Below are 17508 nucleotides of genomic sequence, written 5' to 3' on the forward strand. Positions count from 1 at the left end.
CAGTTTATTTACAATTTACCACTTGCCCAAAATATTTGATTTGGAAAAGACAACAATTGCAAGTGGGGAAAGTTAACTGTTATTGTCGGAATTTTTTGCATACTGTTGTTGCTAGTGGCGTCCTTTACAGGTGTTTCATTAGTAATTTAATTTGGTCGTGAATAAAACTGTCTTTGCATTGATTGTTTACAATAAAGTTAAAATGGATCAGTATCCCGATGAGGATGAAGAATTTGAGCTTCGTTACCAGGAAGAATTGGAAATGTTGGACGATTTGCCTCCTGAAGGGGGTGGTAAGCCTTAGAAACATATGTATATGTACATAAAAAATGCGATTCCGTTATTTTACCACATTTATTGCAGAGGTTTTTGTGCCTAACACTACCATAAACCATAATAACACTATTAATTCCGTTAATGCCGCCGACACTATTGATTCACCACACCTTTCACAAATCTCCGGCATTAGCGTTAGTACTAGTACAGCTGGTGTTGTGAATAGACGTCTTTTCGGAACTCCTAGCGGACCATATAAAAGAATATCTTCGACTCCCCTTGCTACAAACAAGCTGCGTGCTGCTCTAGCTCCAATAGAAGAAGTAGTTGCTCTAACACCATTGCCAGAATGTGAAGCTTTGGAAGAAGTCAACGAACCTGCAGTGGAACTGCAAGGAATGGGTCTGAGAAATAAAAGACGGCTGGAACGTGACCTATTCGGTGACATAGATGATTTATTTCAAAATGAAACTTACGAAGATCCAGTTGCAAAGAAAGCACGTACCGAAGAAGAACGTGATTTAGAAATGATTGAAAAAATTATTGAAACACGTCGGCGTTTGCAAGAAAATAATAAGGCGGTACGGAAGGATGATCTTTCACGTTTAAAGGCATTGCATGAATTTAAAATGCGTAATTTGTCATACACCGTACCTCAGTGGCCATTCCAAGTGTTACGAAGGGGAGATCATGAACGCGTTTTCGTACGTTTTCATTCGGAGGAGTATGAAAATCATGCGTTGGAGGATGTACGTGCCATTTCGCAATTCGATGGCCTTTTGGGCGAGAACAAACAGCGTATATGGGCGGAGGCAAATGATATTGTGCGTAAATTTTGTGTAATTTCAAAGGAAAATTATTTAATAGTTTCCGATTTTTTTTACAGGTTTTAAAACGCGCTAGTACTCCATCACAGCAACAACAAGAGATTGTACAACAACAAGCTGCAACAAGTGCGCAAGAATCAGGTCAAGACGAACAATTATGGGTGGAAAAATTTAAACCACGGAAATACATTGATCTGCTATCTGATGAGGCAACTAATCGAAGTTTATTATATTGGCTGAAAATGTGGGACAAAATGGTGTTTGGCAGGTGTGTTGTGAACATAACTAAATGAATCGATTTTCTAATTCTCAATCTTATTTTTAGGGAATTCAAAAAGAAAGAAGAACACAATGTCAATAGCACGAGCAACAATTTGAATACGTTTAACAAACGAACTGGCAAATTTGAATCGAATGGCGGTTGGCGGAAAAGAAAATTTCAATCTATGTTGGATACTAATTTAGATGAACATGGGCGACCGATGCAAAAAGTTGCCTTACTTTGCGGACCACCCGGCCTGGGTAAAACTACGCTCGCACACACAATTGCACGACATGCTGGATACGCAGTCAGGGAAATAAATGCTTCAGACGATCGCAGTCCCGAAGCTTTTAAGCAAGCACTGGAGAGTGGAACACAAATGTCATCGGTACTAAACGAAGATCGACGACCAAATTGTATTGTGCTGGGTGGGTAAAATTTTTTTTTTAAATTTTCTTATTCAAATAGGCTTTAATAATACAAAACTATTTATAGATGAAATCGATGGTGCGCCACGTCAATCAATTGAATTTCTTGTCAAATTCGTGAGCGACAATGTGGTCAACAAAGTTAGAGCGAAAGGTAAAGGCAAACCAGAACGTAATCTACTGAAACGTCCAATCATTTGTATATGTAATGATATATACGAACCAGCGTTGAGACCATTGCGACAAATCGCCTTTGTTGTAACATTTCCACCCATCGAAACCACGAGATTAACAGAAAGGTAAACACTTTTAATTAGTAATGTGAAACGTATTAACTACAAATATTTTGGTTTTCTTAGGTTACTTCAGATATCGCAAAGAGAACGTTTAAAAACTGATTTTAGTGCATTGTATGCCATGTCGGAGAAGTCAGGGAATGATGTTCGTTGCTGCATTTCAACGTTGCAGTTTTTCAAGTAAATAATATAAAATTGTTTGTTTTTCGTATGCACGTGTTAATATTTGTTATTTTTAATTTATTGCCAGTGCTCAGAAAAAAGCGTTGACACTGCAAGATGTACTTAACGCCAATTTGGGGCAAAAGGATCGTCAACAAGGCCTCTTCGATGTTTGGGGTGCAGTCTTTAGGGTACTTGTTAAAATACGTTTTTTTTTATTAGAATAAGAAACTGCATTGTATATATGTATATATTTGTTTTTTGTTTTTAATTTTTAGATACAACGTCCTCGCAAGCAGTTGGAGAAATCCAAACTCAATGATAATACGGAGGATGTTGAAATCACTATGACAGATATGTCGACTAGTACACGCGTTAGAAACGTGTTGGAAGTGGTGCATGGCGGCGGTGATTACGAACGGTAATAATCTTATAAAATGGAAAAGTAAAATCAAAATTCAAAATATTTATTATCCGACAGTCTTACACAAGGCGTCTTTGAAAATTACTTACATCAGAAAATGCCAGATCCCAATTTGACTGCAGTTGTAGAGGCAACAAAGTGGTTTAGCTTCAGCGATACGGTACAGCATCAAATAAATCATCTACAAAATTATACCGTCTACCCTTATTTGCAATTTGGATTTGCGGCATGGCACTTGATGTTTGCAACTCTCGCCTGGCCGAAAATAAACTTTCCTAGCAAAGGTTTCGAGGTAAGTTCGTTAATGTCTCGGATGAACAATTTTGCATTTGGATTTTTAAATTGGATTATCAGAATAGTGACTTACCAATTTTTAAATTTCAATGATTCAACTGTTCTTTAAATTGCCATCATAACGTATGTAAAAAGTGTGAATAAACGCGTGTGAATTACTTGGTAAATTTATTAAGATTAAGTGAAAACGGTTAAATACTTGAATATAATAATAATAATTGAAATATACTGAGTGAAACTGTGAATAAGTGAAGCTACATAATCAAAATGGCTGTAAATATTAGACAGCAAAAAAATGACATAAGAAAATAGTCCAATTGGGACATTCCTATTTGAAATTATCAAAAAACCTCTGGATGTGGAATGCATTGACCTATATGTTCGTACACACATAAATAATAGATTCTCATGGTTATCGCTGAATGCAATAATTCCAATTGGAAGTTTTTTTGTAGTATTTCATTCAAGTTTAATTGCATAGACAACCCTAACAAATAGTGAAGTTTTTTTTGAAAAGTATGCCGAGTGAAACTGAATAGGCGAATTTATATAATCAAAATGGTTGTAATTAGCAGACTACAAAAGCAAAATAGCATAGAAAATTAAACCAATTGGGACATTCCAATTGAGCATTTTCATCAACGCATTCCACCGTTGAATATATAGATTCATACATAAATAAAAGGAACCCATCGATATCGAAGAATACAACAATTCCAATTGGAAGCTTTGTCGTACATATTATCTTGTTTAGTTTAATTTCATAAATAAAACTAACAAATAGTGAGCATTTTTTTTTCAAAAATATGTTGAGTGTAATTGGGAATAAGTGAAATTATATGAACCAAATGGTTGTAAAAGTAGGCATCAAAAACTAAACAAAATTAAAGTAAAACAATAAAAACTCCAATTGGAATTTTTAAAATCAAAACAGATTCGATTAAGACACAATAGGGTTCAAGAACTGAAATATTTAGACAAAAATGTGTCCTTTTTCCGAGCAACAATTCACATGAGCTCATTATTGTTACAACAACACCGTTAAGTAGGGATTAAGTGGAAAACCAATGGAATCCAACAAAGAAGACATTAGGATTGTTAAATTGCGATTTTTTTTAAATCTATTCAAAGACTATCGTCAGAATTACACAAAAAGTATTTGAAAATAAAAAAATATACATTTGTAGTTCCTTAATAACAAATACAATAACAACAAGAAGATATTAGTCCTTGACCTTGTGCTGCGCATTCGTGATAATTAATCCGATATAATTATTTATTTAACAAAGTGCATAGTGCATACTTCAACCATTAATATTTGTAAAATAATCGAAATTCTTATATTGGGTAGTCGAAAAAATATTTTCGTATTTCTAATCAAATTTTAACTTAATTTTTTATATTTATAACATTTATAATAATAAAATGAAATATGTAGCATTTTGGTCGACCACTTTTTGGCATTTTTCGACTGGAGACATTATTCCGTCAGTGTAAAACCTTCTCGAAATTTCCAGAACGGAAGCAAGCGAACCATTGTTGTGCTACACGAACTGATACAGCATCGCCTCCGTAAACTTCACAAATTTCATTGGTGGCTTGCGTGGCATTCTTCCCTTTTTTATTCAAAAATTTGAAAATATAGCGAATTATTCAGAAAAATTTTGAATATCTAAACAGCAAAAAAATCTGTAAAACTTACCGAAATGTGTAAAAATTTTCCATCTCTTCTAAAAATCACTGCAACAATTTTTGGATTAAATACAACTCATCTATTTTTTCTACGTATTTCAAAGTTAATTACGTTGTTATTGTTAAAGTTTAAGATATTTCACCTGTGCAGCAATCTCAAAACTATTTACCTAAGTAAATAATGTTTTCACACCAACAAAAACAACTAAATGGTGTATGTGAGTGAGACAAATAAGTCAAAATATTTTTGGAGCTTTTTTGAAAGATCAAAAGGTGGAAAATTTATTTTAAACAAATTAAGTTAATTTTGATATCTCTTTTTTTTTGTCGTTTTTTTTTTTTTTTGTAAATCCACCTTAACACAAGTGATGATAATATTTCCTATTGACTTGAAGAATTTTGAAATAATTATTTAAAGCTCAATGCAAAATGTTGAAAACTGAACACAAAATAAGAAAACACGTTAACTGCACCAAAGCTAATACACCCTTCACAGGTGCATTTCGTTTAGTAACTATGTATGTGTTCAGTTTGTATGGAAGCTATATGCTATAGTAACCCGATCTGAACAATTTTTTTCGGAGATTATATTATTTTATTAAGCAGTACCTAATCCTTGTCAAATTTCGTGAAGATACCAAGTCAAATGTGAAAGTTTTCCATACAAGTCCTTGATTCCGATCGTTCGGTTTGTATGGCAAGCTATATGTTATAGTGGTCCGATATCATCAGTCTCCGATGCTTTCTTCTGGGTGTTACAAACTTCGTGGCAAACTTAATATACCCTGTTCAGGATAAAATTATAAAATATATGTTGCTGTGATTTTAAACAAACAAATTTATCTAGTTATAATTTCGCTAATTTAATTTTCTTTTGTAAAAAAACCTTTTTGCATTAATTTCTGAAAACAACATGTATGTATCTACGAATTCTATAAATTTAAATTGCGAACTTGCCCTGAATGGTGATTTTAATTGAATATTAGCGTCGTTCAAAGATAAAAACAGCGACTTCCGACATCATTTTGAAGCTCATGTCACAGTTAGTTAGTTGTTGCTGGTTTAGTGAAGTATTTAGACTAAGAGAAGTTAAATTTCATCAACGGTGGGACCATGAAACGAGCCTCTTTATAGGGTCGGAGCATAAAGGGAGGAGTGTTAGTTAATTTGCTATGGAGGAGCATTCAAAGAGGTAGTTAGTGTCGTGGGGGACTTTTCGCACGCAGGACATCGGTTCAATATGTCGACGTTGATTAAAAGAAGTTTAGCCTGTAATACTTGTGACAAAATTATGCAATGTGCTGTGTTTGAATTCGAAGAAGGCAATTCACTGGAGGGAGTTGCCTTTTTATATCCTGAACAGGGTATATTAAGTTTGTCACGAAGTTTGTAACACCCAGAAGGAAGCGTCGGAGACCCTATAAAGTATATATGTATATAAATTATCAGTATGTTGAGCTGAGTCGATTTAGCCATGCCCGTCTGTCTGTCTGTCCGTCTGTCTGTATATATACGAACTAGTCCCTCAGTTTTTAAGATATCCTTTTGAAATTTTGCAAACGTCATTTTCTCTTCAAGAAGCTGCTCATTTGTCGGAACGGCCGATATCGGACCACTATAACATATAGCTGCCATATAAACTGAACGATCGGAATCAAGTTCTTGTATGGAAAACTTTAACATTTGACAATGTATCTTTACCAAATTTGGTACAGATTATTTTCTAAGGAAGCAATGTAATCTCCGAAGAAATTGGTCAGATCGGTTAACTATAGCATATAGCTGCCATACAAACTGAACGATCGGAATCAAGTTCTTGTATGGAAAACTTTCACATTTGATAATGTATCTTCACCAAATTTGGCATAGATTATTTTCCATAGAAATAATGTAATCTCCGAAGAAATGGGTCAGATCGGTTAACTATAGCATATAGCTACCATACAAACTGAACGATCGGAATCAAGTTCTTGTATGGAAAACTTTCACATTTGACAACGTATCTTCACCAAATTTGGTATAGATTATTTTCTAAGGCAACAATGTAATCTCCGAAGAAATTGTTCAGATCGGTTAACTATAGCATATAGCTACCATACAAACTGAACGATCGGAATCAAGTTCTTGTATGGAAAACTTTCACATTTGACAACGTATCTTCACCAAATTTGGTATAGATTATTATCTAAGGAAACAATGTAACCTCCGAAGAAATTGGTCAGATCGGTTAACTATGGCATATAGCTACCATACAAACTGAACGATCGGAATCAAGCTCTTGTATGGAAAACTTTTGCATTTGACAAGATATATTTACGAAATTTGGTATAAATTATTTTCTAAGGCACCAATGTAATCTGTGAAGGGTATATTAGCTTCTTGTTTAGTGTTCATTTGTTGAAGTGTGCCTTAAGAACAAAGTGTTGACAAGATCTTTACGAATAAATAAAAATTTTAGGTGCCGAGCTTAAAGCTTTAGTTAGTTAGCTTACTTAAGTTGTTTGATGAGGACTTTATTTACATAAGTCAATCTTTTATTGTTTTCTTCTATGTTTTAAGAGTTCTAAAGCTTTTCCAACTAAAAGATTAGAAAGATCTAATACTTGGCTGCCAAATATATCTCTTTTCGTTGTTGTTTTCTTTTAAAGCTTAAAATATTTCGTTTTCTGTGCAATATCTAATTCATTTTGAAATTTTTTATGTTTTTTTTACAAGCTTTGGGTTTTAAGGATGCTCATTGATGTATGTTGTCGTGTTAACTGTTTTAGTTTAGATATGAATTTGGGTTCGTTAGGGTTTTGTAGATCCGACTGCTTCAGAAATGTCTAGTTTTTTTCTTTTTGTAAACACCAAAAGCGCGTTGAAATCGATGAATGTTGCTCTTAATTCTCGTCATCTCAACAAATTCTGAATTTTATGGAGCAGGCTGTTGATAAGAAAAGTTTATAAAAATTTGAACAATTTGAAAAATCTTTACATAAAATTAAAAAAAATCCAGCAAAATTTTAATATTTTCATAAAAATTTAAACAGTTTCACACAATATTTAAACATTTTCAAACAAAATTTGAACACTTTCAATAAAAATTTGCGCATTTTCAACCTAATTTTTATGTTTTCATTTAAACTTAACAATTTTGACATGAGATTTTAGTATTTTCATACAAAATTTGGACAGTTTCACAAAAAATTTTAAAATTTTGAAACATAATTTACACATTTTTACATAAAATTTAAAAGTTTTACACAAAATTTTAATATTATCAATCGAAGTTTGAACTTTTCTAAACAAACTTTGAACATTTTCAATCAAAATTTGAACTTTTTCAAACCAAATTTCACAATTATTTCATTTTCACAAATATTTCAGTATTTTCACAAAAATTGTTAACTTTTTCAAACCAAATTTGAATATTTTTAATCAATATTTACACATTTTCACATTATATATAGACATTTTTACAATAAATGTTCATGGAAGCTTACACAATAATTCACTTTTATTCTTAATGGAAAGAAGAGCTTTGAGCTTCCGCAGAAACCGAAATATCTTTTGAAACACAATTTCACTACAAAATAACACCAGCTTCACCAACCTTTTAGAAAGCTAATGTTTCTAAAATCATTCTTCGGGTGCTATGTACGTTGTTGTTATTGGTATAATTATCATTACCTTATGCACCTTTCTTTTGTTTAGTTGTCGATAATCCTTTCCCAGAAACCGGTTTTTGTAAATTTTGCCGCTAAACCACGCAAGTTTTTTATGTACCTCAACTTGTATGGCGATAAGTCCAGCGCGAGTTTGTTGTTCTAATAACGAACTGTGCTAGGGTGTACATATTACTCCAAATAATCAAATCTATTATGTAAAATGTTGTGGAGTTTCCATCGGGGCCTAAATTCCTTATTCTCTGAAAAAGAATTTTGCCAGTTTTCAACACTTCTGCAAAAAAACTAAGCAGTAAATCGAACTTACCTGTCGTAAAACTATAAAACTTTATCTTCAGAATATCCTTGGCATGCATATGTACTAAAACCTTTCATCTTTATATTTAAGTAATTATATTTAGATAAACCATTATGTATCGAGTTATACGGCACGTTAAGAACCAAGAGTTGTGGACGCCAAACCCAGAATTGCCTTATGCTGTTAAGATGCGGACAGATTTTGTACAGAGACAGAGAACGATACCATTAGTACATTGGATTTTCGAACATGAAATACACGAACAGTCAAGCGACATTATGGAGATAGATAGATGTTTGGACATAATAAAATATATAAAAATAGAATTGCGTCGTATGACTTTTAGACAATACCAGCGTAGAATACAACAGCTGGACAAAATGTTGCTGATAATGTCAAAGTTTTGTCTGAGAAAGAAAATAGCCGTGAGATATTTTAGAATGTTTTAGGCGTTTTTCTGCATTTATGGGACCCTTTAGGGTGTAGGGCGGAAAGCGATTTAAATTTGTATTGAATACAGATGCAGGCATCATATTCAATATAATCGCTCTTTAGTTATTATTTATTAACGTTATTTATTACTGTAGTTTTTAAGCTGATATTATTAAAAATGAAGAAAAAGAGACGAAACGATTTAGAAAAGTCATAAGACGCAGTTTTTTTTTTTTTAACTATTTGAAACTTTATGATTATTTCGAAAGTTCACAAGGCGCTTTTCGAAGACACGTTTTAAATATATAGCTCAAGCAGCTCACGACTCCAGGTCTTAGACCTAGTATTCTCTGGGTAGCCGAAAAACATCCGTTTGAAGGCGAGCTAAAGTGAGAAAGCGAACCAACCCTCCCAAGGGTTGTGCGCTAGGTTTGAGACCCGCCACGTAAAAAACCTCGAAACACCTCGATCGATCTGAAAAAAAAAATTGTCTTAAATGCAAATGAATTACTTAATGAATTGATGTTATATATATTAACGCTATATGGGAAACACTAATTCTTTTGCTGAGGTTTTGGACCAGACTAATTTTTTTCAAGAGAGCTTGTCATAAACAAAAAGGTTTTCGTGGTTAACCTCTAATATCTACTTCGAATTTCGAGAATGAGTTTTTGCAAACGTAAATAATTTTGGTATGAACTTAAAATTATTTATAGTAAATAATTAATTATTATAATTAATGTATGAACTTAAAATTAATTATAGTAGATAATTAATTATTATAATTAATTTTCGCTTATTTCAATGGTTAAGAACATTTTTCGGTCACGGTATGGCCTTTGGCCAGAATTTCTTTGTAATACAATTTTTTTTTACTATTTTCGAAAATTCGAACTTAGTAATTTAAGCATTTGTGAAGCGCTTAATTACGAGTTTCATAGAAAAATGTTATTTTAAAATGCATATTCACTCTTTTTTTGCGTTTATACTCGTAAAATTCAATTTGTTGTATATATAGAAATGTTTATAAAAGTTCTTTTGACTTTAGTTGTTTAGTTTTTAGTTTCATCGAATTGTATTCGAATTTCGATATTAATTCAGTATTATTATTGGTTATTGTAGTTGTTCTTGTTGATTGATCGAGCTAAATTGCTTAATCCCTCTCATTAATAGATGTTTGAAGCGTAAATATTAAAGCTTTTTCGCATGCTACAGAAAGTTACGTATACGCAGCGATCAACTATTCGGTACCTTAACCTTCGGACCGCCGCAAGCTGTTAAACTAATATGTGTTTAGGTTCAACATTTAATCATTAAATTTATCGATAATTTTAAACTCTTAAATTTATCGATATTTAATATAATTGTTATCGAAAAATATCGATATATAAATTCTTAGCATTCGTTTAAGCTTAGCTTAGCAAATTATTAGCATTTTTTTAAGCTTAGCTTTCGATAAAATTTTCTGGGGACTAGAAATTTGCTAACCAAAATTTTTTGATTAAATGTTTAATTTAAATTATCCAAAATAATTAAAGCTAACAGTTATCAATATTCATCGCAAATGTTATCGAAAAATATAGATATATAGTATGCCAATTATTAATCTGATTAGTTGTCCATACATTTTCGATATTTATTCATAATTTTCAAGTTTTTTCTGGAATCGAAAAAATTCGCTGTCTAAGAATAATTACTGCTGCTGTTATGGATAGCGATATTTCGAAGTTTTTCCAGAATTTAAGAATTTTCCAGTTAAAACTTATTGTTGTTCAAGACGGTTGTTACGAAAAAATATCGAAATATCGATATTTATTGGTTTTCGATCAATTTTTGGTATTTTATGATGATAATTTTTTTCTAGATTTGTAGATTTTTTCTAGAAATTAAAGACTAAAAGGTATCGCTATTTATTACAAATGTTATCGAACAAATATCAATATATCGATTATTAATGTTGGATTATTTTCGATATATTTGTGATATTTTACGAAGATAATTTTTAGATTTTTTTCTAAAAATTGACGATATTTATTGCAAATGTTATCGAAAAATATCAATACATATCGGTCATTAGTCTTAAATGGTTTTCAATGTATATTAGATATTTCTAACTAGCTACGAATTTTTTATAATTATTTCAGGCTTTCTTTTACCCCCTCCTTTAAGCTTTCGTCGTGTAAATATCCCATAGCTGAACAGTCTACTTACAGTTATTAACAACCTGCTGGACGCTATGAATTATGCAAACTTCATTACGCTTTACTGATTTGTTATTATTGTTGTTTTTGGTCAAATATTACCATGCTCGACAAGCAGGTCAGACTTTGCAGGCTTTTTCTAAAGGAGATTGAATCAAATTGTTGTTGTTTGTTTATTTTTACTAAGCAGCGCAGTTAAAACGCCTTTGCATGCTTTGCACCAGCGAATAATCAGGCAATCAGGAAATAAGTAATTTTTATTATACACTCTAAATGCAATCACCAGATTAATGACGGTCGGACGGACGAAGCGGAGTGGAGTAGGGGAGTAGCTGCAGCTAAGATGAATTGGTTGAATCGGTTGCACGGTGATGTAGCCTTAAGGCAAAAAGGCGCTTTGCAAATCCTTTCCACTCAAAGGATGCAAGCAGAAAATTATGTGAAGAAAAAAATGCAAAAATTGCGAAAATGAAATGAATAAGTGCAACAACAAGCATTTAACCTTTTATCTGGCCAATTGTGCCCGTGCGCTTGTTTACAGCGCTTTTGTGTGTGCAGCAAGCGCTTTAGAAATGCAAAAGTGTTTGAAGCTTATGACTTAATTCCATATTCATGCAGTGCACGCAAACATGCACACACACATATACACGCACACACTTATGCCTACTTTGAAAAGTTCTACTCACCTGTTTATGTAGTTTTATGTGTTTGTGTGTGTGTGAGTGCCCGTTGGTCGCACCGCTTGCTGTTGCTGCCTTATTAACTGCCCATAAGTAGGCGTTTAGCTGCGATTAGCAGGCACTCTTCGGCTTGGACGCCATCCTTCTCGTGTCTCTTTGTGCGCCATACATCAGCCACATAAGTATGTAAATAAAAAATGTATTTGGCAATTAACAAAATTGCGCCAACTGCACCGCCACAATTTCAAAATGCTGCTTGTAAGGCTTGATTTTGCGCTTGAGCCTACTTTAAATTGCACTTTGTGGTCGCTATTAATTTTTCTCTTTTATACTCGCCCATAAATACATCACTGATGAACTTTGCGCTCCTTTCACTTACATAACTCTTGTAATCTTTGTATATAGAAAGGTTTTCTTTTTTATATTTATACTATTTTCTTTCTTTCTTGTTTATTTACAGTTCAGACAGAAGAGCACCACACAAAGCAACATTTTTCAGGCTTTCCGCAAGGGTATCACAACGGGCATGAATGGTCTCGGACAGGGTCACGTCGTTCTGGTGGACACTGTGCCGTTGCTCAAGCGCATTTTGTCACCACAATTTCGTTCGGTGGCTGTGCAATTGCTGTCTCAAAGGTGAGCACACACACAAACATATAAAACATAAATTCATTTGTAACTGTATACTATTGATAAATATCATTTATGTATGTATATGCCCGGCTCACTCTGTCTTTTTTGATTTTTTTATTTAATTAAATTTTTTTTTATTTTAATTGCATTAATTTTTATTTAATAATTTTTTCTAATTTTGATTAGCAGATTTTTTTGAATGTGTAAACATTAAACATTTTTTATTAATAATTTTTTTTTTAATTTTAATTAAGCAATTAAATTTTTAGTTAATTTTTTTTTTATTTTCTCTTCATTTAAATTTATTATTTTCATTAAAATACATTTTTCACTAATTGTTTTTTTATTTTAATTAAGTAATTTATTTGTAGTTTAAATTTATTTGTTTCTCTTTATTTAAATTAAATATGCTCGTTCCGATTTTAATCAATTTTTCAGAGATAATTACACTAATTAAATTTTTAATTAATTATATATATAATTTTTTTATTTTAATTAAGTAATTTATTTTTAGTTTAAATTTATTTGTTTCTCTTTATTTAAATTAAATATTCGTTATTTTAATCAATTTTTCAGAGATAATTACACTAGTTTACAACCATTTTGTGATTTTGAGGTTAGAGACTGTTAATGATAATGATAATTTTTTCTGTCGTAGTCAAACCACCTTCGCTTACTAAAATGACAAAAATAGTTGTACGTGAGGAAAATTTTTGAATTCGTAACCAAACACTAACTCGTAAATACCTCACAGACAGCTTAGCACAGCAGTCGCAATATTTATTGAGTGATGTTATTATTATTAATTGAGCTTAATTAATTTTTTTTTTAAATTTTATTTAATTAAGTTTAATTTTATTATTTTTTTTAATTTTTAATTAATTAAGTTTAATTTAATTTTGTTTTTTAATTTGGGTATGTAATACCATAATTTTGTTAAAGTTATTTTTTGTATTTTTCCAATGATTAAAATTTAAATTCACTAGTAGAATTATTATTTTTATTAATTTTTTCAAATTAATTTTATTTTTGTTTATTTTTTAAATCACTTTTTTCTTTATTAGTCTCTATTTTTTTCTGTTTTCAGAGAACGCGATGATCTCTATCACACCGTCACCGTTATGGCCGATCTTGGTTTGACCTATACGCAAGTGAAAGCTGCTGAAGGTTCTTATGTCTATCAGATGGAGCCAGATTTAGATGCTTTGGCACAGTTTCCCGGTAATTTATATTTCACTTTTTTCTCTTTACCTCCTTTTCCACTTGCTTTGCGCAATTATAATTTCGCGCGACATCGTCTTCATTAGAAACCGAATTTGAGACTAAACAATACAATACAGGTACAAACAAAGCAATAACACAGGATAACTGAACGAAATAGCCATATTGAATGACGAGTGTTGGAAAACGTTTGTAATTTCGTAACGTTGTTGTTTGTAGAAATAAAGGCAAAACTAACGAAACGACACCCTACCAATACTGCTCAGAAGCGTAAATTTTTTTTGTTTTATGTCGGTTATTTCATTCAACTCCAATTTTTAGTGTTCCAAAATCGTTTTGCGGGCTTTTTATGTTTTCGTTCGTAACACACCGTGTGGAAATACATTTTTTTTAAATATACTTGCAACATGTTGCTACAGATTAAATAGTTTTGCTCACCTAACGGTTGTTTGTATTACCTAAAAGCAATCGAAATAAATATAGCGTTATATATATATGTATAAATGATCAGGATGACGAGACGATTTGAAATCCGGCTGTCTGTCCGTCCGTGCAAGCTGTAACTTGAGTAAAAATTAAGATATATTGATGAAACTTGGTACACACGTTCCTTTGGCACAACGAATTACATTAAGGTGGGTCATCTGTGATTTAAAATTTTTTTAAAAGTGCGCGTGGCATCTATGTACCTTCGGACCTAATAAAGTTATATCACACAAATTTGCACAGAAAAATATTTTAAGTTCTCCTTATGATTGCGTAAAAATATTGGGTAGTCGAAAAAGTCTTTGTAACTTTTTTTTCAATTTCCCCAAATTTTTTTTTTGGCTTAATAAAGCATAAAATCTCACCTTTCCAACACTATATGGTATGACAGAATGTGATTGATAGCCCTGGAGATACGACTGCAACGACATCTATTGACAAAATACGAAAAGACCTTTTCGACTACCCAATAAGCTAAATCGGATGAAGACCCCGCCTAGTTCCCATATAATGGTTCTGTTAAAAACTACTAAAAGCGCGATAAATCCATAAACAACTGCATCCGGCCAATACTTCCCTTAGTATCTTATACCTAATATAAAGATTTTTGAATTGCGAGTGACTTCATGCCGCATTATCTTAATTAAAACGAAAGACCGTATCTTACTAACCTATAGTGTACACTGTATCAGTGTATTTTTGTGCCTAAAATGGATAAAATCGGGTGAAAACTTGACCTAGCGCAGGGATGAATTTTGCCGTTCCCCTGAAGGAATTTGTCAGACTTTGATTCTTGCAAGTTGCAAGAGTATAAACAGTTCGGCTATACCCGAACTTAGCCATTCCTTACTGTTTTCCATTTTCAAAATGCGAAATTCGCGTCGTCAAAAAAACTATATGTATATCTACAAAATATACAAAAAAAAATCACCAGATTGCTATCAATTAAACTAAAACTAACCCAACGCTACAAACTTACAAAAATCATTGTTCGAAAAGTTTTAATTACAAAAATTATCAATAAATTGTTATTATTTTTCGCATTAATTTCGCTTTCTCCACAGGCTATCCTGGCATCGCATTGAACTACTTCAGCCGACAGTTGGTGGCACGTGAGGTGGAACTGGAGCGCATAAGACGCTCCACGCCGCGTTTGGGCGCTGAAACGAGCGGAAAGTCCACCAGCAATAACGCCTCAGCAGCTGCTAAGAATGCCACGAAAAATCTACCAAATCATCTGCAACGTCTAAAGGCCAAGCAAATCGAAAATAAAAATGCAAATGCCAAGAAAGATGTAAGTAACACACCAAAAGTAGCTAATATTCAGTCCAATAGAGTCGAATGAAGCACTTCGTAGTTATGTGGATGTAATAATTCGCCGCATGCCGGTTATTATCTTCGGCGATCTATTTCGTATGCATTACCGAAAAGTGCGCAGACTTGCATTGCTTATATGTATGTATTTGTAGGGTATAGGGCGCAAATGCAGGAGTGAGTCGTTCATTAAGGCGAAATTCAGCTTAACATTTGCATGTCAAATACGTTGCATGAACGGTGTTGCAAGGAATGTGTTAGTGAAATGCATTTTGTATGCAATATGCCAATTTATTGGTGGGGAGCTCCTTAGGTTATTGAAGATTTACATGTAGAGTGGTTGTAAACTTGGCAGCAGATAGATTTATGCTCGGATCACGATAGCATGTGCTGTTTAACTGTAATTTTTTGTAGATATGTGTAGCGGCGGAAAACATTACCCGAATATTTTGAGAAATGCTGCTTTGTCCGACTGTTATAAATTCGAATCCGGACAGATTACGTATACCCGACTATCGTGGGAACGGAAAGCCGCTTAGCTCAACTACGGTTAGTGATTTTGGCGAAAAAATGTGAGATGGTATTTTCATACGTCCAAAGTCTAAAATTTCGAAGCGCTAAGTAGGATAATCTCAACCTCTTCCAAAATATATTTCTGGGTTCCTTCGGTAAAAATACTGATCTTACATTTGTGAACCTCAAATAATATTATTTTTAGTCGAATTTTATATTTAGAATGAGTTATTTATGACATCTGATATTTGGTTATTAATTGGGTAGTTCTTGACTACAAATGTATCAGGTTTCGTCGCTTATTTTTTCTCGCATTTGCAGAACAGTTTGTCCAACTTCCGTCGTAGTTTAGCTTTAGAGCATCCTTCTCTAGGACAACTTGATCTTAGTAGTTTCATCCGTCTAAATTTAACTCCATTTTATAAAAATTAATAACCACTAACGGTAATTTTATGAACCTTTGCGAAAAATTAAAAAAGTTGTCGAACCAGTGGAATATGTTTTGCTCAGAACTGTACCTAAATATTCATATACTATATATGTATACACACAATAAATATAATCGTTACGCTATTCCAGGTGATTTCCAAGGATTTCTTTGGCCGCATACAGCACCGAACAGTCGGAGGACCACGCGAAGATTGTAAGTTTTGCCAATATTCTTTAGCATATATTTTTATTGTATTGGTTTACCCTCATTCTTGCTATGTTTGGTTTGTAGTGGCTATTTTTCTATTTTTCTGCTATTTTTTCAAGTTTAACAATTTTTCTTTTTCTTTTAATTTAAATTTATTTAATTTATTCATTATTTACTTATTTACTGATTATTTATTTATTTTCCAATAATTCGATTTATTTATGTTCCCTATTCCAGGTAAAACCGATGCAATTGTCAAAAGTCCCATTTGGTATCGCTACAAGGAGGGTTTCAACAACGCTGTGCGCAAGGACATACACATGCACGAGCTGCTGTAGCGAAGGCTGCTGGCAACAGTTACTACTATTAACTGCTTAATTTAAAATACATTTTTTAACCATAACTAAATTATTTGTAAAATAACAATTATTTCCTTTTAATTTTAACACTGTGAACCATATACATTATTTTTAACAGAATACATAAATAATTAATAGCTTGTATGTGTATATGTGTTATAGCTAAGCATTTTGTTCAAAAATACAATAAAATTTACATTCAAAAAATGAAATGCGTATTATTTATGTAAAATGCTTAGAAATGACAAGAAAATGCGTTTTCATACCATGTGATGTGGCATCACGTGACATCATGTGATGTCCAAGTGATGTGACATCATGTGATGTCCAAGTGATGTGACATCATGTGATGTCCAAGTGATGTGACATCATGTGATGTCCAAGTGATGTGACATCATGTGATGT

General features: G+C 32.5%; 1 protein-coding gene and 1 long non-coding RNA gene across 2 annotated transcripts; one reads left to right on the plus strand and one right to left on the minus strand.

The window, feature by feature from the left end:
* The first annotated feature begins 202 nt into the window (after positions 1-202).
* On the plus strand, positions 203-17194 carry LOC120769787 (chromosome transmission fidelity protein 18 homolog). The gene is made up of 14 exons (XM_040096973.1): positions 203-293; positions 364-1100; positions 1163-1371; positions 1429-1793; positions 1861-2092; positions 2153-2269; positions 2340-2442; positions 2530-2672; positions 2733-2967; positions 12401-12576; positions 13661-13794; positions 15345-15574; positions 16687-16750; positions 16982-17194. Exons 1-14 carry the CDS (start codon positions 203-205, stop codon positions 17080-17082), a joined length of 2937 nt encoding a protein of 978 aa, XP_039952907.1. The 3' UTR covers positions 17083-17194.
* LOC120769790 lies at positions 2082-2857 on the minus strand. Its single transcript, XR_005704886.1, has 2 exons — positions 2765-2857; positions 2082-2680 (listed from the first exon to the last, which is right to left on the minus strand). It is a non-coding gene; the product is annotated as an uncharacterized LOC120769790 (long non-coding RNA).
* Positions 17195-17508: the final 314 nt, after the last annotated feature.

Source organism: Bactrocera tryoni, chromosome 2, assembly GCF_016617805.1.
Source record: "Bactrocera tryoni isolate S06 chromosome 2, CSIRO_BtryS06_freeze2, whole genome shotgun sequence".
NCBI lineage: Eukaryota > Metazoa > Arthropoda > Insecta > Diptera > Tephritidae > Bactrocera > Bactrocera tryoni.